The sequence below is a fragment of the Pteropus medius genome, unplaced genomic scaffold (genome assembly GCF_902729225.1).
Source record: "Pteropus medius unplaced genomic scaffold, Ma_sr-lr_union100, whole genome shotgun sequence".
NCBI classification, from domain to species: Eukaryota; Metazoa; Chordata; class Mammalia; order Chiroptera; family Pteropodidae; genus Pteropus; species Pteropus medius.
The window spans coordinates 61,284,102-61,310,269 of record NW_024349800.1 but is presented as its reverse complement, the minus strand read 5'-3'; the positions used below and the strand labels follow the sequence as shown (position 1 = coordinate 61,310,269).

General features: G+C 38.4%; 1 protein-coding gene across 1 annotated transcript in view; it reads right to left on the bottom strand.

Annotated features, from left to right (window-relative positions):
• Nucleotides 1-9,108: 9,108 nt before the first annotated feature.
• Nucleotides 9,109-26,168, bottom strand: part of YWHAQ (tyrosine 3-monooxygenase/tryptophan 5-monooxygenase activation protein theta) — a 29,316-nt gene continuing 12,256 nt past the window's right edge. The window contains exons 3-6 of the mRNA XM_039888101.1: nucleotides 15,371-15,494; nucleotides 13,038-13,201; nucleotides 12,280-12,375; nucleotides 9,109-10,485 (exon numbers count right to left, since the gene is read on the bottom strand). Coding sequence (XP_039744035.1) covers nucleotides 10,426-10,485; nucleotides 12,280-12,375; nucleotides 13,038-13,201; nucleotides 15,371-15,494 — 444 coding nt within the window. The 3' untranslated portion in view covers nucleotides 9,109-10,425. The remainder of the gene's footprint in view (nucleotides 10,486-12,279; nucleotides 12,376-13,037; nucleotides 13,202-15,370; nucleotides 15,495-26,168) is intronic.

Genomic DNA, 26,168 nt, shown 5'->3' with positions numbered 1-26,168 from the left:
GATCCATGTATCACCCTTTGTTACTCCATAATTTATACTTTCACCTGTAAATTCTGCTGTTTTTGAAGATTTCATTATGACTTAGAAGCTAGAGCACGGACTTTGGAATCAAATAACCTGGATTTGAACACTCCACCAATCACTTTGACATGTCACTTAACCTCTCCTAGCCTAATGTTTAAAATAGAGAGTTAAAATTATCCACCTGGGAGGGTTAAATGAGAGAGGCTGGTCTTTGTCCAGTAGAGATGTAATGAAACAACTGTAGCATTTCATATCAACAGAATGATCAAAGCAAAAAAATAGGAAATCCATATATTATGCAAATATTTGGTTTTTCAAAGCCATTCTGACAGAGGGTGGTGATGTCAGGTAACCAGCAAGAAAGAGAATTTACATTTTCTTCCACTCCTCCCTGTCTACTTCTAAATTTTAATATTAAAGCTCTCGTGAGTTACTTAGTTGTTATCTTCAACTGATCCCATTTTCTCCATGAAGCCCTGAGGGCAGGTCCTGTTAGGTACGGACCCAGCTTCTCTCTCCCAAGCTCTTTGCCTCTGTTTTCAGTTGAGGGAAGCGTTTTTAGTCGTCCTGGGCAGGACACTCTGTTTAGAGAAAACGTGTGATTGGGCATGGGGACTGAGTCCATTTAGGGAAATGTTTTTTCATCAATCTGTCCCCAGAAAATAACTCATTAGCAATCTTGAATGATTTGCTCTTTGCTTTTCGGCATATTCGTTTATTCTTGTTTGAGGTCGACAATAAAATCCACAGGTAATTCCCACATTCTGGACCTAGCCTAGCAATCGAACCCCCTTGCTCACTTGCCAAAGCTGCTATCAAGTAGCTGTGTGCCTGGCCTCCTTTCTCTCCTCTCCCTCTGCCTTGCCCGCTGGCAGAGAGCCTCTCGTGAGTGGCAAAGTGACCAAGAGTTCAGGCTGCAGATTTTAAAAGCGGCAAAGCCCTAGGTAATCTCTGACTGAAGTCTCAGGATCTGATGGGAGTGCTTTTCATACCTTTGAAAGAGCTCAGTAATTTTCCAGAGATGTGGGCTTGGGGCCGGAGGAGCGGTGCACTGACCGCCAATGCTCAACAAAAGTTTATTAAGCAAAGAAACAAATTTAGGCTTGGAGAGTCCTGGCTGGTGAAGACAGCCTATCTTTCTTGGACGGAAATGGACCATTTGCCCATAGCGTGGCTCAGGAAAAGGCCACATCAGGTGTGGGGTACCTGCACTGCAGACTCCCTGCTCTAAGGGGCGGCGCTCACATTGTAGCTGATGTGAATGGTGTCCCTGGAGCTGGACAGTGGGCAGTCTGCCCAGCTCACCGGTGGCATCCCTGCAGGGAGCCAAAGGGTCAGGTTGAGGATCCCCATCGATGAAATCTGCTGATAAAAAGACCTAGACTCTAAACAACAGCAAGAAGCACCTCGCTTTTGTGTTGTTCAGATCAGGCATGAAAACCGGGAGAATTGCCTGTGCGGGGAGCCCCACTGTGCCGGAGTCCCAGAATTCCGACCTGCGTGGTGACTGTGCAGTTCTGTGCTTCGCTTCTGGAGGACTGGTCACACTGAAGAGCCAGAACCTAACACAGTTGCCCGGGGGCACAGAACCATTTATGGATCGGCTCGCTCTGACGCAGTACTGATCAGACTAGTAAATCGGCGCAGAATTAGAGCACTGGCTCATTCTCGGGACATGGACAGCCCTCACGACTTCACTGCTGTGACTACCTAGTTACCTACTGATTTATTTACATTCTGCCTTGTTCTAGAAATAATTTCAAAGCAGACATCCATTAAGAACTCAAGTTAATGACAGAGGGGTGAATTTTAAATATACAAGGGAAAGTGGTTGTTGAGGGGGAGAAGAGTTTACCACCCCACAAAATGCCTTTTGGGATGTTGATTATTCAAGCTGGTTATTTCCAGGAAACGAGATTCAGAAGGAAACTTTGAGCTTCCCCCTTACCTGCCTAAAGGATTTGATATGAAAACCTGCTTACAGGAGGGGAGCTTTCACCTCAGCATCGGAACATAAAGTAAGTGCAGCAGACATGGAGCGACCTAGCAGTCCGGGAGACTCCATGATTGTTTACTCCTTCTGATTGTTTCTGGGTGGCCTGACAAGAATTTGTTTACAAGTCTGCTCCTTCACATCTGCCTGCGAATCGCCTGCTTTCCTTTTGAAATCTCAGACCCCTGTCTCCCTCTCCTTAGTCCAGAACGGCATATAAACGTTAACTGCTTGATTTGTCCTGGGCCCCCTATTCTTAGGGAAACCCTGTATGAATAGGTAATAAATTTGGTTATTTTCTTCTGTTAATCCATCACATTAATTTGATTATTAGTCCAGCTAGAACTTAGAAGGGTAGAAGGAAAGTTATCACCCCGCACCCCCAACACACACACTGTCATCTAGTTCAGTGTTTTCAAGCATTTTGGAGGTTGTTTTTAGGTATAGCTCTCTACCTCTAAAAGTAATCTTTTGCAGAAATTTACTGCATGAAATAGATCAGAGCAGAGCCGTTGGGTTTGAAGCGCTCCTGAACCATCTCTGCAGAGTCCCGAGGCTTCCTGGAGTTTACAGGACGTTCAGTGATTTTCTCAGGGGACCATCTTTGCCACACTTCCCCAGGCTGTACTCTCTTCCCCTTCCTCAACTCAGACATGTCTGTCAACGCACCGCATTTTATTCACTGATGGGATGCACTCATTCATTTTTTGAACTTCTACGTGTAACACTGTTTGGCATATTTGGTGTTTCATGTGTTCGTTATGTACCTCTTCCTACACTAGGCCTTTTGAGAGGTGAGGCCAGCTCTTTTATTGGTGCCAAATGCAGGTTTGGAAATACGAGGTGGGCAACGAAGACCTGAATAGTACTTTTCTATCCTTTTCGTTATTTGATCTGTCAGAAACTTAAGCAAGACTTGCAGAGATAACTTCCGAATCTCTCATACCTGACAAGTAACACTTGTGGTTTGGCCTGAAATGACTTTGACCCTTTTTCTACAGCTCTAAACCTTAAAAGCAACACAATGCAATACTAAAAGCTTATGTATTATTTCCTTTATTGTACCTTTTAAGGAGAGAAGTCTCCTCTGTATTTTATTTTTGCCTTAAATCGGTAATGTAGGAACTGGAGGGACTGGTGAATAGGAACAGAGGAACTAAAGTGCTCGGCCTTGTACCCGGAAGCCATTGGGCCACTAGCTTGACCCACGTGACCCATGGAGCTATTACTTAGCGCATATGATGTTCGACCACGGTTTCTGGGCCTTCTGCCCTTCACTGAGATATATTCTTGGCTTCCTGTTTCAGGCGTTAGGCCAATCTCCCATCGACTGATACTGAATGCAGTCGGTGGGAGCCTTATCTAATAAGACCTTATGGATGTTCTTCTACATTATCCCCTTGGAAACTTGTCAAACCATGAAATCTGCTTGGTTAGGATTATAACTGTATTTTCTTACTTTAATACAAAACCATTAAAATGGGCAATGACTGAGAGGGGCCGAGGCAGTTAACGAGAGCCTCCTGTGCTCTTTTGCTGTCTATACAACGCAAGTAATGTTCGTTGCTCAGACCTTCTCATTCTCTAGCTTCAGGTGGGCACGAACCCTAACAGTGTGCTGCTTGACTCCAGAATCCTTCAACTGACTTATTTTACTCCCCTGCTGAGAAACGCACCTGGTTTTTACTCTGGCTTAATTCTTCAGTGATTCTCTAAGAACCAAGCCCTGGCCAGCAGGAGCAGCAGCAGCAGCAGCTGGGAATTTGTTACAAATGCACATTATCCATCAGGCTTATCTCAAACCTAGGAATCAAAAACTCTGTTTTAGCAAACCCTCCAGGCGATTCTGAAGCATGCCTAAAGTTTGATAATTACGGCCTGGAGGCACTATCAATCACTATCAATCACTTACCAAACAGTTAACTCGAGAAATAGCAGTTTCTTCTTGGCATTTATTACTCTAAGTCTTGGTTTTTCTTCACTTATTTCAACAGAATGACCTTTCCCCTTTCTATTCCATCAGAGAATGCTAATTAGAAGAAAAACCACTGCTCAATATATTTTTTTAAACTTTGCATTCCCAAGTTACAGTCGATTTCTTTTTGTGTCCGTCCTTGAAAATCTGGGGCAATAGGTCTGCTGAAAGTGTGCTTGATTTTCTTATCCACGAGACTGGTTGCACTTGCTTAGAACTTTCCAATTCTGTAATTAGGCTGTCCTGCTCCTCCTTTCCCACCTGAGTACACACATCCACCACCCTTTACACTCGGAAGTACTTTCAGACAGTAGCTCATAAGCTGGATGGGTGTCTACTTTCAAGAAAACAGAGGCTGAGAGAGATTAGGCCCATAATTTTAAGTGGTGAAGTTACAAGTTCTAACAGCCAGTACATACTGTCCTTGGTTCACAGCAGGCACTCGAGCGAACGAGCGAACGAGCGAACAAACATGTAAGCCCGCCCTTCGCCTCCCAGGCTGCTTTTTACGAGGTCACACCATCACTCAAGTTTGCAGTTGCGGGAACAGACAAGTCTAGCTCAGAAGAGTTAATAATCTTGTCCTATTTATTCTCCTCGCTCAAAGCAGTGGTGATGCTACCAGTCTGAGGACACAACGGTCTTCAGAAATCTTTCCAGTGACTCCTCCGAGGTTCTAACCAAGTTCCAGAACAGCCGAAAGAACACATGAATTTCAGGAAGAATGGCTGAAACACTAGGCCCTGTCTAAAGACCCACAGATCTAGAAGAGGGAAAGAGTGCCCAGCACTAATTCCAGGTGAGTGGAAACTTGGTCACCGCAGCAGCAAACGAGAAACAAGTATCTGGTCTCCTCAGGGGCCCGAGTTGTCCAGGCCAGTTGGTGTGGAGTGGAGGTCGCAAGATGAGTGACAGGGATGTTTATTTAATAAATGCCAACTTCCAGTACACACATCCACATGTCCTCAAAACTGTAGTTAACCTGAGCCTCATTACGTGAGTTTGATGCCCTGGTATCTCCGGAGCAGAAAGGCAGGATGCTCGCTGAATTTTGGTTGCCCCTTAAACAAACCAGTTCTAGTTTTCAACCATTTCATCTAGGAAACAACTGTAGGCTGTCAGAAGAAAGTGATAATTCCTACCATTAATCACAATAGGCAGCCTAGGTGACGAGAAGCTATCTTCAGCCCGTATCTTGGGCAAGAGCAAACAAAGCACACACCCTAGTGAAAGAGAACTAAGCTAACTCGCTGTAGGCTGGCCTTTCAAACATACGGGGCTCGATCACTTCATTTGTCTGAATTAGCAAAGAAATTCCTAAATCTTCAGTTTAAATTATTGTGAACAACCCTTTTGATTAAGTATTTGGGAGAGAAGCCAATATCCCTGAAAGAGCTATATCTCAACCCATTCTTATTTGAGGCTCAACTCAGTTTCAAATCCCCTTAGTAATTTTTATCCCATGAAAGCATTCCACAAAAGCCCAGTAAGCCTCTTTGCCAGTTGAGTAAATCCCAACTCTGCCATGCTTGCAGGGTTTAAGTACTTCCTTAGTAGTCTTACGCCAAGGCTGTGATATGTTGCAGAAAGAAGATAAAAGAATTAATCTTTACATAATCCTTTGAGCAATGTAGACTAAGAGTGTCTTCTCAAAAGGAGTCTCCCCTTTTTTCCCTAAATGGCATTAAGGGACTCATTGCTCAGCACATTCCAAAGCAGAAAGTATTGCCGTTCTCACAATGCTCTAAGTGTAAGGGACCCGATAACGTCATCATTACAAACTGATATTATCCACAACTGTAAACTATGAACAACTTAGCCACAGTCTAGGCCATGGATGCAAAGAAACCTTTAAGATTATCTAGAAGAAATGGCTTTCGAACTCATTTTACATAACCCAGTTCCCATAAATATGTTTTGCAAAGTATCACTCTTATTAACATGCATGTATTTTCCATTCTATTTCACTAAAAAAAATAAATAAATAATAACTGGCTGTGACCCATTAAGTTTCCACTATCCACTAACTGGTCACAACCTAGAGTTTTAAAAAAAGCACTGATCTACTGTTACTGCTTTAATCTCCCAGAAAGGGCAATCGAGCCCAGTTGCCATGAGTACCAACTTTGAACCCAGGTTCAAATCCTGGCACCACTTAGCCATGTGTCTTCGCTATGAGACCCAGTCCTAGGACATGTCATGAGCTTCCATGCCTCAGTTTCCTCATCCAGGAGAAAAACCTACTTCAAAAATTTTATGAACTGAGTTGTATTTGTGAAGATGTGTTAAATCAGGACCTGGGAAGTCAAGCGTCTGTGGGAAACCTGAACATAACCTTGGCAGAAGGCCCTTCTACTCTGATGAAGCACTGTGTACAATAAACATTGATTATAGGGGCCTTCAGTGTGAAGCACACAGAATGAAGGACATATTTGAACCATAAATTTGACAAATGTTTGGTAATGCTTATTCCTTACTTTCTAGAGATTATTAGAGGGCTCACACCTTTAAAAGAGTTACTAGAGAAGTATAAATCAAAGCCGTCATCATCTGAATGGCAAGAAATAATTTTCATTGAAAATTATTTTCAATTTGTCCAGTAGAGAATTACTGAGAATTCAGTTGAGTCTGGTTTTTCTGCCCAGTTTCAAGCCAAACATTAGCTAGTTCCTGTGACCTTGGAAGTCACGTGATCTCTTCAGACTTGTTGCCATAACCATGAGTTAGGTCCAACATGTCCTAATATTCCTGGAGCTGCTTTTGGGGTTTTCCTCTGAGGGCAAAATAGATTAAGGGGGAAGTCAAGGAAGAGAAAAACAAAAAACTCAAACTTCCAAATGACAGGAAAAAAAAAAAGGTAAATCATCCTATTTATTTGCCAGAGTAAGCAAGCTGAGACACCCACAGCAGGCAACAATGGCATAGAAATGAACTTGGTATGGCATCTGAGTTAAAACTCTAGGCCTGTTATAGACATATAATTTTGGACAAATAATTTCATTTTTTCTTCTTTCTGATCGAAGGTCCTGTGGGTCAAGGGGAAATTTACTTGGCAGGGCAGTTGAGAGGATTAAATATGAATATGTGTAGCACATGACTGGGCATCAGAATGCAATCAATCAATCTTGGTTCCCATAATTGCAATGAAAAGGCTAGACCACTTCCGGATATGCTCAATTTTAATTTTAAAGCGAAGATGCAGAAATCTCTGGCTTTTCATCCTGGGTATTTCTTACTTACTCCCTCTAAGGCACTGGCTCTGAAGGCAGGGCCGCCTGTAAGTGAAACGCTGTTAAACAGCAAATGGCAAGTCTGCCCCAAACTGGATTTCGTAACCATGATCTCCGCAACCTCAGGTACCACGGGTTCCTTAAGCGCCTACTGAATGGGTCAAAAAGGTTGGAGGCAGGTGGTTTATAGTGGTAATCTTAACAGCCTCAAAATTCAAAAGTAATATACATGATATACATACATGGCAACTCTCCTTTTGCCAAGCTGATCAAATACAATTTATACAAGGAAAGACTGACAGGGATATGGCAGAATAAAACAACATACCTGCCTTCATCAGTTTAAAGTGAAAGTCTCCTAAATTTTAATAACCTTTAGTTTTAATATGTATCAGATGACACCTAGTCAGAAGAAAATCATGCTCATATTATGATAAAGTCACACATCCATGCCTATATAGGCCTCAAATATTTTTGAATGGCTCGACTCCTTAAGTATCAGTCCATTTAAAGATAAATGACTAAAATTCTGACCTTCTTGAAATACTTTACTCTTCAATTAGAATTTTTACATCTTTAAATGATCCTCTTAGTGTTTTTTCTTAATTAACGAAAGAAGTCTTTAGGATAAATATTATAGACATGAATGTATGCTACCAATCCTGTCCAAAAAAAATTATTTCTCAATCTAAGATTGACAAATCATAACTGAATGCACTGTATGTACTGTATGTAGTACAGAAATCCCTAATGCTTCTATTTTAGATAGTGTTAGAACGTAATCCCCACCAATTATTTTAAATTATTAAAACCTAAATGACATTTTAAAGGAAAAACTGCCAAGTAAGTTCTAACTATAAAATGGGTATCACATTTAAAAATTCTGAACTATCTCAAAAATAATTTAAAAAGTTAAAAGAGAAAGCTCCGACATGGCTTTAAACCTCCCTCCACCGCCAAACCTTACTTACCCTTCTCCCCTGGAGAAAGGTACCTACCTTCTCTTCTACTGAGCTCTCAGCGGTGTCCCATAAATATCCTGTACGTCTAGTGCAAGGAGGCCCAAATGCAGTCAGAAGGAGAATACGACATGCTGGGCCCCCTTGTAAAGAGGCTGATTTCTCCTAAAACAAGGAGAGATTAAATTTGTGACTAAATGCTGAGAATAATCTGCTCTTTAAAACACTGCTTTGGGCTCATTCTCGCTCTGCCACATGAAGACACATCAAGAAGGTGGGTCATCTGAGAGCCAGGAAGAGTTCTCACTAGAACCTGACCATGCTGGCACTCTGATCTCAGACTTCCTGCTCCTAGAACTGTAATAAATTTCTATTGTTTAAGCAAAAGAAAAAAGTTACTTTGATAACTCACTGATTACTTGATTCAGTACTTAACCACTTTATTGTTACGTGATCATTTTTCCTAATTCACAATGTTCTTCCCACGTTTACTGAAAGTTTTATTTTAAAAAAGTAGTTTTACTGTTAGATTTTGGTGGACCAAAATCCTAATAATCTTATTTAAATGAATATTTTCCCAAGTCCCATTCAATTCTCTTTCATTTTCCCTCAGGAAACAAATCAAATGCAAATGAAACCCTGTTTCAGAGTCACATTTTAGGAGATAAAGGATAATCTTTCAATCTTACAAGGATAATCTTGACTTTAAATTCTCTGGCTAATATAATACTTAAGACAGGTGAGTGAAACAGCCATTGTGATAATATAAAACTAAAATTATTTGGAACTCACTAATGATACAACGGAATGTTTATAAAGGGAATTTTTGAAAACTAAACGAAGTATTCTTGTACTTTGACATTGTTTGAATATCCGCTAAAGCTTAATTCTAATACCACCCAAAGCATTCACAATCACATAATTAACTTTTCTAGTTTTAAAATGTCCACTTTATTCCATATAACACTTAACTAGGTATCATTTACATCTGAGAAAGAGATGGCCCACAAAACCGATCTGTGAATAAAACACTAACTCTAAGAAACGTAGGCCAATTTTATACATTTCCAGACATCCCTAGACAAGTGTATTACAATGCAGAAATATGGGCATCACTACATTTTACATAAAAGGGAAGTATCAATAAACTTCAGAAAGTAGTAAATTCACTTGTCCCTTAAAATATGAGTATGCAATTGTTACAAAGCCATAGTAAATGGTTTATAAAATGTAATTTTATTTTATGTTACTCTGCTGTTACATAGGGCATAACATTTTCACAAGGCTTTTTTGGGACTACAGTCAATGATTAGCAACACACAATAGTGGTCCAACTCTCTAAATAACAATCACTAGACAAACTGGACACCCTCTCACATGTGCACAAATCTGCATGGAAAAGTACTAAAGTTTTAGACTTGGACTTGTGTACTTAATTTATTTCCCCTTTCTAGTGTATTAAGAAATGACATGCACTTTAATTTGCCAAAAGCAAGGCTTGTATTCTGGCAGCAACATGCTACTTCTATTACATAGTAAAGTGAATACCAGAACTACAAAGGCGGGAGGCGTAAGTGAATTTTTATTGGGAAGGGAAGTTGTCAACTGAAACAGCAGCAAATGAAGAGTGAATAAGGAAACTCCCTGTTGTCACAGATACACAGGATCCCCATTGTATGTGATACAGGAGGCATTTTAATTTGTGACCCCCCCAGCCCGGAAATGTCAAATGCTTTTCCATTCAATCTAATACTTCTGAATTCCTACCAAAAAGGAATACATTAAGAACATGGAAAAGTTTTTACTGAAAGGAAACCCCCAAAAAAAGAGTAAGGGAGGGAATGTAGAAATTAAGAAGTTATGTAGAACACTCTTTAAACTGTAATTAACTACATTTTCATATCTTCACAGTAATACAAAACACAGTCACTTGCAGAACTGGTTCAGATTACTTAAATACCAGATACATTTTTAGTCCTCTACATAAGTGTTTGGAAGTTACTTATGTTTATGTGAAATGAAGCTATTAATACTTTTCTACAGCAGTAACTGCACACCGGGAAGGCCAAGACAAACACAAATCAAGGAATGGAGTTTTCCCAAAGCTGCAGTGTGAAAAGACTATAAACAGTTGATTCCATACACATGAATGCGTTTCTTCGCTATAGGAAATCCGAATGGAATAAGGAACAGAGATATGTAAAAAGGTTTCTGGAGGGAAGAAGGACGACATCCTGCGTGCAGTTAGTTTTCTGCCCCTTCTGCCGCATCGCATTCTTCTCCTGCACTGTCTGATGTCCACAACTGGGAGGGAAAAATCGTACTGTTATTAGACAATCATACCAAGTCCTACCATTATATCAAAATGTAATTCTGAGAGCAGTAAATTATTCACACAACAGGGATTATGACTACGACTGGATGCTGTATTTCTCAAAATCCCAAATACCATCAACTCTTTCCCAAAGTGTACCGCTGCAGACTGTTCACTACGCATTTACAAAGTGACACACGTAACAGACTATTTGAGTACATTTTTAAGGCTCACTCTTTATAAGTTCTATAATTTCAGGAAAAAAACCAAGGTAACATCATTAGGATTTATTGCTCTCTCCACTCCCAGCAGCCCAAAGCTCTTCATGAAAGCAGTATTGAAATGTAATTTGAGATTAAGATGGCAAAAAAAAAATTTAAGGGGGGAATCATGGTTATAATAATTATTTTCGAGTGTCTGAAGAATGATCACAGAAAAAGACGCCAGCTTACTTTGTGCTGCGGCAGTTAGATAGGAGTGGCTAACGCTAGTTAGCGGGAAGCAGCACGTGTATGTGAAGAGGTACTGAAAGGGTTCACGAGACAGGCAGAATATGAAAATTACCAAAACTGATCTCTAAGGACCTAATTTTAGGGTGGAACAATAAAGTGAAGAAGGAATAGTCAATATTTATTAACTATATCAATAGCTCACAAAATGGATTTCTATTAAACCAACACCAAGACTCTGAATTTCAGAGAAGATGGAATCTTATCTAACCTTTAAGTTATTAAGATACTAAGATAAATAAAAACAAATATCCTTGAAGAACTATCTCCATAAGAAAGAAAACAAAACCAAACCAGTTAAAATACAGATAGCACCAGATACCTAAGAAGAGATATAATAGCTCAGTTTGCTTTTCTTCTATAAAAGCTATTTCTGTTGATCATTCTATTATTACCCTGTTACAGTTACAGGAATTTCTAATGGCTGGGAATGAAGTATCTTCATAATTTCCCTGTTCGGCAAAATCGAGTAGATATGGTGCTAACATTAAAAAAAAAAAAAAAAAAATCCTAACAAAAGATAAAAGCACCAAATGGAGGGACCAGAAGAACTACATTTATAGTAAAAGGTATATTTCCTTCTTCCGCATTTTGTGATTTTGACTTACCAAATTTACTTAAACCTATAAAAGAAGCTAAGTAAAGCTCAACTCCTATTTTTAATCCATACTTTTTCTTTCATTATCTTCCTATATAAGAAGTAGGGAGAAGAACAAAAGAAAAAACAAATTAAAAAGACAAAAAAGCAAAACAGGTTTTGGCCTAGAAGTAGAGGTAGAATAAATTGAGGTACAGGTTTAATCCCTATCAAATGCCTACAGACCATGCACAAATAAAATTTTATTAGAATAAGGCACTTTACATGATTTTAGAAAAGCTTAGATATCTTCATAGCCCCTAACTTGCTATAGCTAATATACCCACCAAAGGAAGAAAATATTGAAGCTACACAAATTCTCCACTTTAACATAATTTATTAATATCCATTGTCATCCGATGAAATAGTCAGTGATGTTAAATTGATTTTAAGTTTCCGCCATCAGTGCCTTCTCAGGTGTGATAAAATGACTATTCGATAACCAGAAAACCTGCCTACAAAATAGCTGTCTTATATAAAATACTTACAAGCACTTACTACTTTTACTTATGTAGCTACATGTTCACCTTCTCAGAGAAAGTGTAGCTGTTATATAACTGCCCCAAGAGATAGGGAGCCCAAAACAAAATATAAGTACTTTCATTCCTGAAAAAGAAATAAAAGAATGAACCACTCACTGTTAGGTTGTCTCTAAGCAACTGCATGATGAGGGTGCTGTCTTTGTAAGAGTCTTCATTCAGTGTATCAAGTTCTGCAATAGCCTCATCGAAAGCCTGGTAAAATGTTAACGTTTATGGTAAACAACATTTGCATTGACACGAACTGGTTAGCCTACGATTACAAAGCATTTTTACAAAATAGATGACCATCCACTTTATGTTCTATTATCGATTAAAAACAAAGCTCAGCGGAATCATTTCCTCGGATTTTCAGTTTAAGAACTTATAATTATGATATGGAACTTATACAGCTATACATACTTCATCAATAAACAAGCGTTTCCTAGTTCTTTCACAGGACGCACAGCTCCGTAGCTATGCCTAATATATTTCTTACCAATAAGAACTAGTATTTATTTGCAAAAACCCCTCCAGTAGTCTCCTTTTTTGAAACACTTTGAGGAATGCAGCTATGTTACTGACCATACCTGGCAGGCATGACTTTCTAATCCTTTACAATTCTTTCATATTTTTTCGATTACTCAGACCATTATGCTCTTTAGACAAACATTACTGCTTATAACCACAGCTGGGAGAGAGCAAGGTATTGAGAGGGGTCGTGGCAGGTGGTCGTGATGGTAAGAAAAAGGAGATATCCAAATAAATACAGGAGAAATCATCCCTGGCTAGCCAAGTAAAATACCTAGACACTAACATACGTGTGAACTCAAATAACCTTAGCTAAAGAGGGATCTCTGGACATACACGCATCTTACCGTTTTAGCCAGTGTGCAGGCAAGCTCTGGGTTATTAAGGATCTCATAGTAAAATACAGAAAAGTTAAGAGCCAGCCCCAGACGAATTGGGTGTGTGGGCTGCATCTCTTTCTTGCTTATATCAAAAGCCTCTTGGTAAGCTCCTTGGGAATTATCTATCGTTTCTGTGAAAACGAAAAATAAAAAAAACCAAGATACTGAAAATATCCATTCAGTATATAGCATATCAACAGCTTTAACATATGATGCTCCTAGCTCTTGGTAGAACCAGATTTTTCTCAGTAGCTTTCTTTGAAAACCATAGAAGAAAACCAAAATCATTATCGTGTACTGTGTATTTAAAAACTAATTTATAATGTTGCTGGCTTATAATCAGTTTAATAAAAAAGAAACTACAAGATAGTACATCAGATTTTTCTACCTCTAGGGCTAAAACAGTTTTTTTGTTTTTTTTTTTTAATTAAAAATTATTGGGGGGGGTGACACTGATCAACAAAATCCATTAAGGATCAAGTGTACAATTCAACAGTGTGTCATGTATATATTGCACTGTGTTTTCTTTCACGTCTTTTAATTTTATTACGTGGAAATATAGCATTAAAAATAAATTGACTGGCATATGCCAATAATATCTTAAAAAAACGGAGAAGAAATTGGCTGTAATACTCTTTCCCAAAATAATGAAAAGAGTTTACAAAGATGACTGCCACCAAAACTTCTATTATTGTGACTTATCTGTAGAAATGATACTTATCTTTAGTATCAAGATGAATTATGTGAAAAGCAATATAAAAGTGCCAACATACAGTACAAATCTACTCTGACCCGAGTTTGATTACTGGCCTAATAGAAATGTTACCTTCCTAAAATAAAGAGAAAGTTGAGCCAGTAGCACCACCACTAACCTAGTTAGAACCATATTTTGAAAGGGTGGGTTTTCTGAATGAGGCCACTGGCCCATTATTATGGGAACACTGACCTAACAGAAAATAAATTATCCCTTTGTGGCCCGAATGTACGCATCTTCCTTCCTCTGAAACGACTGGTCCAGCCCTATACGCTGAGGAGCTCTGCTGTCTGGCAACCTACAGAAGCACTGCAATGAGCAGAAGTAATGTGTCTCAGCTCCTAGGCCGTAGATACAGACTACGCCACAAATCCCAGACCACTGAGTAGTCTACACACGGGACTAGGAAATGCCAGTAGGCCAGAAAGAGTGGAATCAGATTAATGGGGGAACTATGTCCCAATTTCCCAAAGATATCCCTCTGACTTGCTGATGTTTCAATGTACTGTCGCCTTCCATTTTGCTTATTTTTAAAGCATTAGAAATTATACATCAATAACACAGAAAGTTTAGTATATAGATTTTGTTACAGCAGGGTATAACAATTTTCTCTTTATATTTTTCATTACACTGATATTTGGATGCTAAAACTGTCTCACTTTCAGTTAGTAACTAACTGTGAGGGTAGGAGACCACGGTAACTATTTGTGGGGGGGAGGTACACACCCTTTTGGGATGGGGTAAAACTAAGAACAAAATAAGACGTATTTGAAAAAGATAAGCAGTTAAGTGGTACTTCTACCTAGAACTGGCTTGATAAATTTGGTAACAGGCACATACACAAAATTTAATAGGATCTATATTAAACTGAGCTACCAATGCTCCAGGAGACAAAGTCCACTGCTAAAACATTTCCTTTGATTTTTTAACAATCGAGTTAGGCAATTCAGTCACTCTTTTTCCCTTGTCTATGTTTTTCATGAGAAATTATATACCGGCAATAACACTCTCATTTCACTTCTCAGAAATTTGGTTACACATCGTTAGTAGTCAATGTTCTGATCCTTCAAAGCAGGTAGTAGTTAAAAAATTAACGTCAAACAGAAAAAGTACAACATCCTGTTTCTATATTCTATATGTAGTTTCTTCCATTGATCTTAAGTTTCAAGGTATAATGACACTATAAAGGTCATATGACTTAACAAAGTCAATCAACGCATATGCAAAGAACTCTGGGGCTAAAAATATGGTAAACCGAATTCTAAAGCATAAAAGATGAAGCCTATTTTTAATAACATCTTATCAAAGTATAATCGGAAAGTTTATAAGATGAGTTTAATTTTTTTAAAGGGCACATAATGTAAATTCATGACTATGTTTATGAGAACACAAGATAATGTTATTAATTTTCTTTATACACAGATTCCAAAATGTTTTTTAAAGTTATAAAGGGCTTGGAGACTACATAGAAACTACTGGCATAGTGCCCATTTATCCTCCCTTTCTTTTTTACATTTTAGCTTTACTGTAAATCAAATATACTTACGTTTTCGATCATCACCACATGCAACTTCTGCAAGGTACCGGAAGTAATCTCCCTTCATTTTCAGATAGAAGACCTTACTCTCTGGATTAGTTGCATTGGCTATTAAATATTTATCCAACAATTCCTGAAAATAGTAAGATAAAACATTAGGCACTAATAAGAGGCTATTACAATCAGTAACTCACAATGATATGTAGTTGAATCATTCAATATCATAGTAACTCTACACCACACCACCCTAGACTTGAAGCATGCGTCAGGTGGCTGCCACTGGTTGAATGCGTTGGCTCAGAACAAGTCAGTTTCTAAAGGTAAAGTTGGATTACACCAAACACTAATAAGAAAGAGCTTGCCTGTTCACGCACCCATTCATTCAGCATTTCCTGACACTTGCTAGCTGCCAGGCATTGTATCTGACATGAGATTACTTCTCGTCCTCCAAGAGCTCACAGTTAATAAGGAAAGACGTTACGAACACCGTTACCTACACACCAGGCATTAAGAGACATGTGAATAAGGGGCTGGAAGCACAGAGGAGTATCTGGCTCTGCTGGAGATGGCCGCTGTTAGACAGGATTCCCTGGGGAAGGGACATTTGACTTGTCAAGAAGAAACAGGAGGAATGCAGCCCTTAGAAACTGGGGGTGTGCGACCCTTTCAGGGAAAGCAAACAAAGTGATTAAGACATCCAGTACGAAGAACAGTATAATCACAGAACGAGTCAGGCGTCAGGGCTCAGAGCAGGGCTGCAGTGTCCTTCACGGACCAGTGCCCATCCAGAACCAGGGTCCAGAACCAGGGAAAGCACAGGCACCAAGAGTGAGTGGGCTAGAAACTTACACAGCAATTTGACAGTCATGTCTACTGAATATAATTATTTTTAAAAACTGGGCTAGTATTTAAGTATGTCTTTCAGGCTGCATTTCATACACAGAAATGTACACTTGATCCAATGAACTCATGCTTCTCAAACTGAGGTATTTTATGAGGTGTGCCTGGAATTATAAAAAGTCACAAAAGACAAATATGAGAAGTATCCTGAGACTATCAATTTTACTTAATGTTAAGTAATTTAAAAACCTTTTTGAATTTAAAAATATTACAAAAACGAAAAAAATTCTCATAGAGAATTTAAGATACTAGTAAAAACAATAAATAGATGTAAAAGCACAGAACAGTGTTGCATGTTAAGTGCTCAGTAGATGTTAGTGACGATTAGCCAGCCAGGTGAGGTGCTCCACTCTTCTGCCGAGGTATAAGTTTGGGGAGCACTGACCTAGGCAAAGTGAAACTAGTGAAAAATTTTAAGCAAGTAACAGACATGATCACGTGTGGATTTTGGAAAAATAGCCACAGATATTACCAGTTATCATTAAACAAAAATGCCAACTATGATATAAAATTGGGAAGTCTGGAGAATAACTCACTAAGACTGTCCCAAATTCACATAAATCTATTATTAAAGAAGTAAAAGAAGGTTATTTATAGATAAGAAGTTAGAAAATGTAGTTCTAACTCAAGAACTCTCCTGTTGTTTATCTGATTTAAAATGGCCTAAACGAAATACAATGATTACATCCATAAGTTATTTTAAAGGAAATAAACAGAAAAACATTTTAAATCCTTAAATTTAATTTTTAAAAAACCGTTTAGGTTAAAAAAGTGTATCTTGAAAGGGTCCAAAGCTCAGGGGAAGTTAAACTTAATATTATAGTAACATAATTTCTAAAACCTCTTAAGTTTATACATTAAAATGGCAAGTATAAAATTGTGGCTAAATCTGTAAAGTCGCTGTGCCTCCAATGCAACCACAGATGTCACAGAGGGGTACATCCAATCGCTAAAGGCAACTGTGAAAACAAATGCTATTTCCACACCACCATACTCTTAAGTGGATAATCGAAGGATCAGACTAATAATTTCTTCTGCTCAATATCACGATACAATTTTAATAGTTATTTATTAAAGTGAACCCGAGAAATTGTTTCTTAGAAAATCATACTACTTTAACTTTTCCCTCTAATACCATTTTAATATATGGTGAGACAGCCACAAAAAGTTCACTTGTTTCTAAATCTCAACTGACTCACGGTCATTGCTTTCTTAAAAAAATTAAACAATAGTGGGAAATTAAGCAATGCTGAGAAGTAGTCAAATAATGGAAACGCACTATTTACGCTGTGGAAACCACCACCTCTTCTTGCACCCATACTAGGGAACCATAATGTCAAATAAAGTGCCTCTCACTTTGCTTGTTCTCCCCCGAGTCAGTCAGCTAAGATGAGATCCCACAGAGGATTTCCAAAAAGATGCCAGCTCTGTTGAGGACCTTTTTGTAGTCACAAAAAAAGCTACTTGGTACTTTTAAGACCCAGTCCTCTGTGATTAAACACGGTAAAGTGTGGTAGCAAAGGCCGAGAAAAGTCTGACTAGAATGAGGTCTTGGGGGGAAAATGTGAGCCAGATGGGGGTGTGCTCCCAAGGCCTGTCATCTTCCCCGGCACAGTGGCCTTCCAAGGATCGGAAGGCTGCTGGGCAGCTACTGCGTTAGTAATCACACAGCCACTTATAAGCTAACTGCAAACTTTCTAAAATGATTAACTTTGATTACTAGTTTGTACATAGCCATTACGTACGATTTACAGTGTTGGCTTTTATAAAGTGACTTGTGCATTACTTCCATCCTGGAGTTTCAGCCAGGTAGCATGGTTCTTTGTCAGATGCCACTAGCTCTCTGTGAAGGAAACAACAGGTACAAAATAATTGTGTCTTTCCATATGCTACCAGTAGTAAAGATGTATATTTTAGTCCAATTAAAAGACAGTGGATTCTGCTTCATGTCTTACTGAAATGATCATGGCTATATCAGGTATTATCAATACGTTATTTATTATTAATATTACAGGCTATGAACACTCAAGGTTTTAGCCTTGGTGTACAATTTTTGTTAAAAAACAAACAAACAAACAAAAAACAAACTTAAACTCAATATAGATCAGAGAGAGAGAAAAACCAAAATAACAAGTGACTCCTTGAATAAGAAAATCTTTCCAAATAAGGTCATTGGTAAAAAGTCAGGAGAGGAAGGGAATCAGTTTTAACATTTACATAGTTAAAAGTTCCCCCACTGATTTCTCCTGTACATTATTCTTGTCAATTAAACAGCAGATCCTCTTTGCAACTCTTTAACCAGCAGGTTTTATAATCCCGGGAGGCTTGGCGAGCTAAGATGGGGCTCCCTCCAGCCTGAGTTACTTGACTGAGGAGTGCATTTCCTTTTGAGAACCTGAGAGAGATGTGAAGAAGTCAGTGTACTTACTGCCCAAAATTATAAGATGAACTAGTAACTGAGGATGTTCTAGACCAAAAAAACTCAAGCATGAGCAAACTGAGAGGGAAAGGATGTAAGTCAGCATGCAGGTCACTTTGGGACAGGACTAAAGGTGATCCACGTTACTAGAAGCAGTTCTTTCTTCGAACTTTTTTTTTTTAACAAAAAGTCACCTGTGTGTCAGATGAGTAGATATTAACTCAGACAACCATTTGCAGATATTAACCTTATTAATGTCCACCCCTCCAAAAAAATACCAAAGTAACTTTAGTAACAATATTGAAATTTTAGAGCTTTTACTTTTTTAAACCTTTGCTCCCCCCTCCCTACTCAAATATCGTTTAAGATAATAATCCCTTTTATAACTATTTTATGACTCTTTAACTAACCTAAAATGAAATCGGTAGGTAATAATATATCTACACACAATTTAAAAATATATCTCAATGTCCTAATTAAGATATGAGAGAAACAAAAGTAATTTGTAATGAAACAGTATGTACTTGAGCATGTCAATGTTCACATGTCGAAAGTGTAACACATAGTATAGTCAGATGTTTGCCTCGAAGAATCACCAGGAGTGCCAAGAACCTGGGAATACAGCCTTAGACTGCATGATCTGTTCAACTGCCACGAGTAGCCCGATCAGTCAGGTTAAAACCAAAACAAAGTACGATCTTCCCTTGATTTTTACATGGTAGTTATATTTCTGGTTAATTTTGTATGCGTTACCATGAAAAACATAGAACTGTTTAAATGTAAAACAAAATGAGGTTTTGGCCTCAGATAAATGTAATAAGTTTTCTACTTAAATAAACGAGCAGCTGGAGGATCCATTACATAGGACTATCCACTTATTAAGGGATGTCCAGCATCATCAGCATCCATCCACTCACTGTCAGCACTGCGCTGTCCACACCTGTTCAGAAACACGGGGTGGGTCCAAAAGTATATACAAAAGTCCTTTGGGAACGCAAACGAGGACATAACTATTTTGTTAAGGATTTGGAAGAGTTTTTCTTAAAAGGTACCAAGTGACCTGTGTCTTTAAAGGGTAAAATAGGATTTTAAAAATAAGCAGATGGCACGGGAGAGGAAGGAATCCGTCCCAAGACAGAGGGCCTATGGGCATGGGAAAAGGCACAAAGTGCACAAACAGGTAGAAAGTCTCTGAAGATGGTAATCTTTTCAAAAGAAAAAGAAAAAACTCCGTAAGTCACCAAGTATACATTTTTAAAAGGCACCAAGTTTCACAATATTCACCATGAATTACATTTGAACATCTAAGAAGAATAAGTGCGGAACTGATAACTGGGTTCCAGAGTCTCTGTCTAAAGCAAGTTCCTTAATTTCCTCTTCTATAAAATGGTCAAAATATCCTCATTTTTAATAATCTGTGCTAATTCTAGGTACTACATCAAAAGGGCAACCTGTTAGACAGATCAACTGCTAGATAAAAGTATTTCCTTAATATTTCTCATTCACAAAATTCTGCAGGTGGCACGTCAAGCGTTTAGCACAGTGCCTATCTCACGATGCGACTCATTTGTCAAATGAACATCAGCCACGGCATGGCAACATGCTGAAATGGATGTGACAGCCACTCATATAGTACAACCTAAAAATGATAGAGAGCTTTTCTTGAATCATTTTTCTAATTTTTCAGTCTTCATCAAAGCAATAACATGCAATACTTATCTACCACTCCAAAAATTCTAAAGATAAATAAAAGTCTCCCCATTCTGTTATCTCGCTGTTTCACTCCTTCAGCGAAGTTTTTCTGAGCAAAATCATTAGTTCATACTGGTATCTTCCATCCAAATTCAACACCACAGGAGTCTTCCTTCCCAGTATCTTCTCTTCACACACAGTAAGACTGCTTTCCATTAAAGTGACAGGCAACACTCATACATCACCTAAAATTCCAAAGTGAAGAATATAGTTTCTCTTCTTTCCCTGGGTCCTTATCGATATCCAGTTCTTCCCCCGACAAGGGAACCACCATGACCAGTGCCTTGTACTTTCCTCCAGATACCTGATACCTCGAAAACCCACGTATGTTCCCTTCCATGTTGGCACACTACACTGTTCTATACCTTGCTTTTCCCACGTCATACTCCCTCTGAGATCATTTCGTCTCCATGTAACTGCCTCACTCCATACATGTCACTGATACTGTTCCACTGCATGGGCGTGCCGTCATTATTTAAGTAGTCTGCTCTGAGGAACATTTACGTTGCTTCAAATCTTTTGATATTTCCAACGATGTACCAAATGTACATGTGATCTGTAGGATAAACTGTTAAACTGTCCTCCCTGGAGGCAATTTCAATTTACATTCCCACTGGCAGTGTATGAGTATTCCCATTTCTCAACATCCTCCTGAACACGGAGTATCCGACTTTTTTTTCACCTTTTCCAATCTAATAAGTTAAAAATATCTTATTATAGGTTTTTTTCAATTTTCCAGTTTTATAAATTGCAAATTAAATGAAGCTGAGCCTCATTTAGGCATGTGCGCCCTTTTCTATGAACAGTGTGTGGTTATCCTTTGCCATTTCCTAAAGAGTTTTTTTCCTAACTGACTTATTGGAACTCTTTATATTTAAAGATTCTGTCTGGCAATAAAACTGCCTTTTTAAATATTTTTCTATTATATTAAGTCAGATATATTTCCATCATTTCTGACCAATATGAGAATAAGTTAATATGACTATTCGACTCTAGAACAAATACATGAACGGAAGACCTGGAATTGAAATACGAGTCTGAATGTGTGATTTAGTGCATTGTCTACCTGACCATATGAAATGGTAACACATTTTAAATGTTAGCTGAATAGCAGTGTACCAGATTAACACACACTCACACACACATACAGCACTCATTCTTAGTATGGAATACTTAAGGAATCTCTGACTCAGCACCTTAAAATAGATGGGTAGAAACATGACTTCTGGTAACACAGTAAGACTGAGCAGACTTTCCCTTCTTCTAAAAATAATCAAAAAACTTATTTAAAAATAAAATAAAATAGAAGAAAAAATATAGCAGAGCACCAAAGGAAGGAAGAAAGATATTCAGGTGCTAGAAACAAAGACAAAACAAAGAGCGCAAAGAGAAAGTTCACAACACAATGACAGTGGTGTGAAGGAAGTAGGGACCCTAGAGAAACTATCGATCAGGCAGTGAAGTAATAAGAAAGCTATTAACTGTGCTTCTCTTTTGGGAGGAGGGGAGTGGTGCTCGGGAGGGGAGGGTGTAGTCCCCATGAAAAACTAAAACCCAAACCCATGTTCTGTGTAGGTGCTATTCACATTTTTATTTCATATATGATGTGTAATACCACAAGCTCAAAATGTGTGTACTTAGTGTGCCCAGGAGAAACAAATCATCAAAATCACTGCGTAAAGACACTTCCATAATCCAAGGCACACACAACTTCCAGAGAAAAAAGCTACATCCATATTATTAAAAATAATGAAACTACTCAAGGGACAGCTCCACCATAATGAGGGATCAGCAAACAAATAGGATGGTTAAGACCTCAAGACTTAAAAAATGAAAAGTATGTAATAAAATGTAAAATAAGTATGCCAAAAATGATTAAAGAATCTTTTAAACATATACATATTTTTTAATATTTATGAATTAAATAGAGATGTCCAAGATATGTGATCTAAAGTAATTCATAACAGGAATTCCAGAGGAAAGAACAGAAAGAATGAGGAAGAAATGTGATTCAGAGATAATGGCTGAGACTCAGTAATAGTATAAAAGCAAAAATTTTCAGAGTGGGCAAGCACACTGAATCCCAAGCAAGATAAAATAAAAATAAATTCATACCTAGACCATCATAGTAAAATTGCAGAATGCCAAAGACAAGAAATTCTTAAAAGCAACCAGAGAAATGACACATTACCTATAAGGAAGAAACAACAATATGATTGACAGTTGATCTTTCATCAGAAAACAAGTATCTTCCAAGTGCTGAGAAAAACAACTGTCAGAATTCCACAACGAATGAAAAGTACCACATGAGAGCAGGTGCAAAATAAAGGCATTTCCAGAAAATGACAGAGGTTCCCACTCAGATCTTTACTGAAAGAACCTTTCTGAGTGGGAAGGAAGAAGTAATGGAATAAAAGAGGTCACCAATTACAATAATTACAGCAACTAAAATAGCGAGTAACTGAAAAATTCCTGGTCATCATCTGTTAAGAGTTTCCACTCTACAAACTAACAATACGGAATCATTACAAGATGCTGAATAACAATACATGTGACACCTGTCTGCAGAGGACAGTATTATTTCAAGTTCTTTCACATTAGTTATATGCAAAGGATTGAGCTGGCTTTCAAAGGACACGTGTTTCCCAACCCTCTTGTAGACGATTAGCTAAAAATTTTAAGGAGTTATGTTTTTTCTTTAATCAAACAAGTGTCTGCCTGTAAGACTACACTTTCTAAAATCTGACACCTATGATAATCTGCTACTGGGAGAAAAATGTTTCATTACAATAATCAAGAATCTCAAATATTTCAATAGTTCACTATCCATTTTAAGATAACTGACAAGACTTGGGTTCATTTGAGATTTCACTGGCACAAATTTAATCCGTATCTACACGCTAATGACTCACAAAGCTTACCTAGTTGGACAATTTATTTTTACAGCTCTGTATCTCAGTTTATTCACCTGTAAAAGAGTTAATGACAATCCCTATTTGTTGTGAAGCCTGCGTTAATACAAATTACTCAGAATCCTGCTTGGGACATAAACCTCCATCACCATGCACTGCCACACAAACCTTTCTCTGAAGTACCAGACCGACGTGCTCCTAAATGGGCCACTGGGACTTCAAACTTTACTCATTTAAAAAAAGAAAAAATATTAAATTTGCCTTCCTAACACATCTACTGTTGATTCTCCTCCCCCACTCAATCTTCAATCTCAGCAAAAGCACTCAGTTGCCCTAGTTTGAAACCTGGGTGTCATTCTAACGCTTCTTTGGCCTCACTCCCCTGGCCTCCCATATTGTCACCCAAGCCCCCAGATGTAATTTCCTCCAAGTCAAGACTTTGTCCGGAAAACTTCTCAGACAAATATGCACAGTGTACTTTGGGAACATGTATCTTTTAACTATAAACCACTGAAGGAATAAACTTTATCTTTTCTTGATATGTGTGTGTATATACATGTTTGTACAGCAAATTAATAACAATGCAAGATTTGATTATAATCTGACAGTATGTAAAATAAATATACTTTAAAAATAAGAACGAGTCAGTCAGAAAGAACAACAAGAGGCACGGAAACAGAAAAGAGACAGACACTGAAGGAAAAGGGTGCAATATATAATCTAGAGGTATGTGAATCATAATCCATCCACTGACAAATCCACGCCCTACCACGGAGATGATGGCCATTAAACATCTGAGCAGCCATGCAATGTCTCGTTACGATGCCACATTTCACAGGCAACTTCCTGATTATGACTCAATTCCTATGTCAGTCTATCTGCCTCTTGAATGAGAATGGACTGGTCATGTCAATACAACTATTTCAAACTTGTGCTAGTGATCTCTTACTGTTTTTAGTTTTATCCACCAGTCACATGAGCTTGATTACTGCAGATCAATCCCTGAAGATGGCTCTATCTTGCTCATGTGTTTGAGTCTGCAAGGCTAAAGGCCATCTTATGAATTGCAGTAAACTCACAGAGGTAATGCAACCCCGATCACCCATTCCATACTGTCAACTTCTCTGAAGAGTAACAGAATTGAGTTTCCTTATACACTTTGAAAGAGGAATATCTATTAGATCTCAATATGCCCTACAGAGAAATTTATTTCCAAACCTGTTTCTATACTTATAGTCCTTATTTCTACTAATTATTCCGCCATCCTCCTACCTCCTAGCAACCCAGGCTCATCAGCACCACCTCTGGCTTTTTACTCTCCATTTCCCATTCTAGCTGCTGTCAAGCCCTGCTGATTTTACCTCTGTCACACTATTTTGATATATCTCAGTCTCCTTACTGTTTATTTTTATTACCATAGTTAACCGTATCATTTCACCTCAACTAATCCAGGTTTTAGGGTTTAGGTTTTCTCTGATCCATTTTTTATACTCTGCTGCCAGACTAACTAAATTCCATTCTGGGCATGTTAATCCCCTGTTCAAAAATCCCGACGGCCCGTTAAATAAACTTATAAAGCCTAGCACTCACAGTTCTCTGGGATGAGACTCTAACTTAGAGCCTCCAAATAATACAAAGAGATACTGATCCCCTTAGCCAGTGTGCCACACAAATACGGTTGTTGTGTGTCCTCACACAATAGGAGTGGGGAAGCACTGTCGTAACTGACATCCAACCTTATTTCTATTACCACCATTCCTGCACCAACAGAAGAGCACGGTGCAACAATGAAGTACCTGCCAAATGCCTAAATTGGCACTTTAAGAAGCAAAATATATAGGTATTACGTTAGATGCTGGAAATACAGCAGGTCTTGAGGGGAAAGTACAAAAGCCAACAATGATAGCATCTCCAGCATTATTAGGAGAAGAGGGTACTTGGGTCCGTGAACACAACAGTGAGACCCCTATACACTGAGGCTGGATGCAGCAGTGGCAGAGCATCCAGTCATCCGACCACTGCCTCTTATTTCTGTGCTCACCAACCAATCTTCTAAATGCTAAGTTGGTTCTTTTTGTAAATATGCCTGTGAATAATAAACAATAAACTAGACCAAGACCCTCTGCACAATTTATAATCCTTAAAGTTCCCCTCTTAGTGTGCCAACCAATTAGATTTGGAGCCCATAAGGCCAAGGGGACACATCCTGGACCATATCACACACTACTGTTTGACTCATCTGCACAGCTGACAAACAATTCTTCCTTGTCCTAATTTGGGGGAAGGAGGGGTGCGGTTAATGGGACTTCACATCTCCTACTTCTGTTTATTAAAATTCACACAACTCTGGAGCATCCATGAATGTGAATATGCCTTCCTGGGAGAAAGGGGTAACTAATATCAGTGTTTGTGCAGACAAAAACTTATAAAAAGTGTTCAAACTTTTGAGGTGTTCTAAAAGTAACAAAGGACCTAAAACACAAAACTGGCTGGAATATTTGTCAAATTAATAAACAAATTAATATGAATTAATGTGTCACAATAAATTATCCTAACGGCCAGAGAATGTATATGGATTCCCCAGACACAAAGGTGTATGTGCCACTGTAGTTATAGTGAAAGTAAAAATAAGCCAGAGTAGTCCATGCAATTAAGTGGATAATTACATTTGTGAGCAAAAGAAAACAAGGAGCTAAAACTCAGAGGACAATCGGGCAGAGGGGAAGGGAAAGAAACAGATGAAAAGAATCCAAGGCTCGCAATAAAAAGAGAAAAAGCTTTATCTACCTTCCTGCCCTAAATATTTTTAAACTCTTTCCCCTGG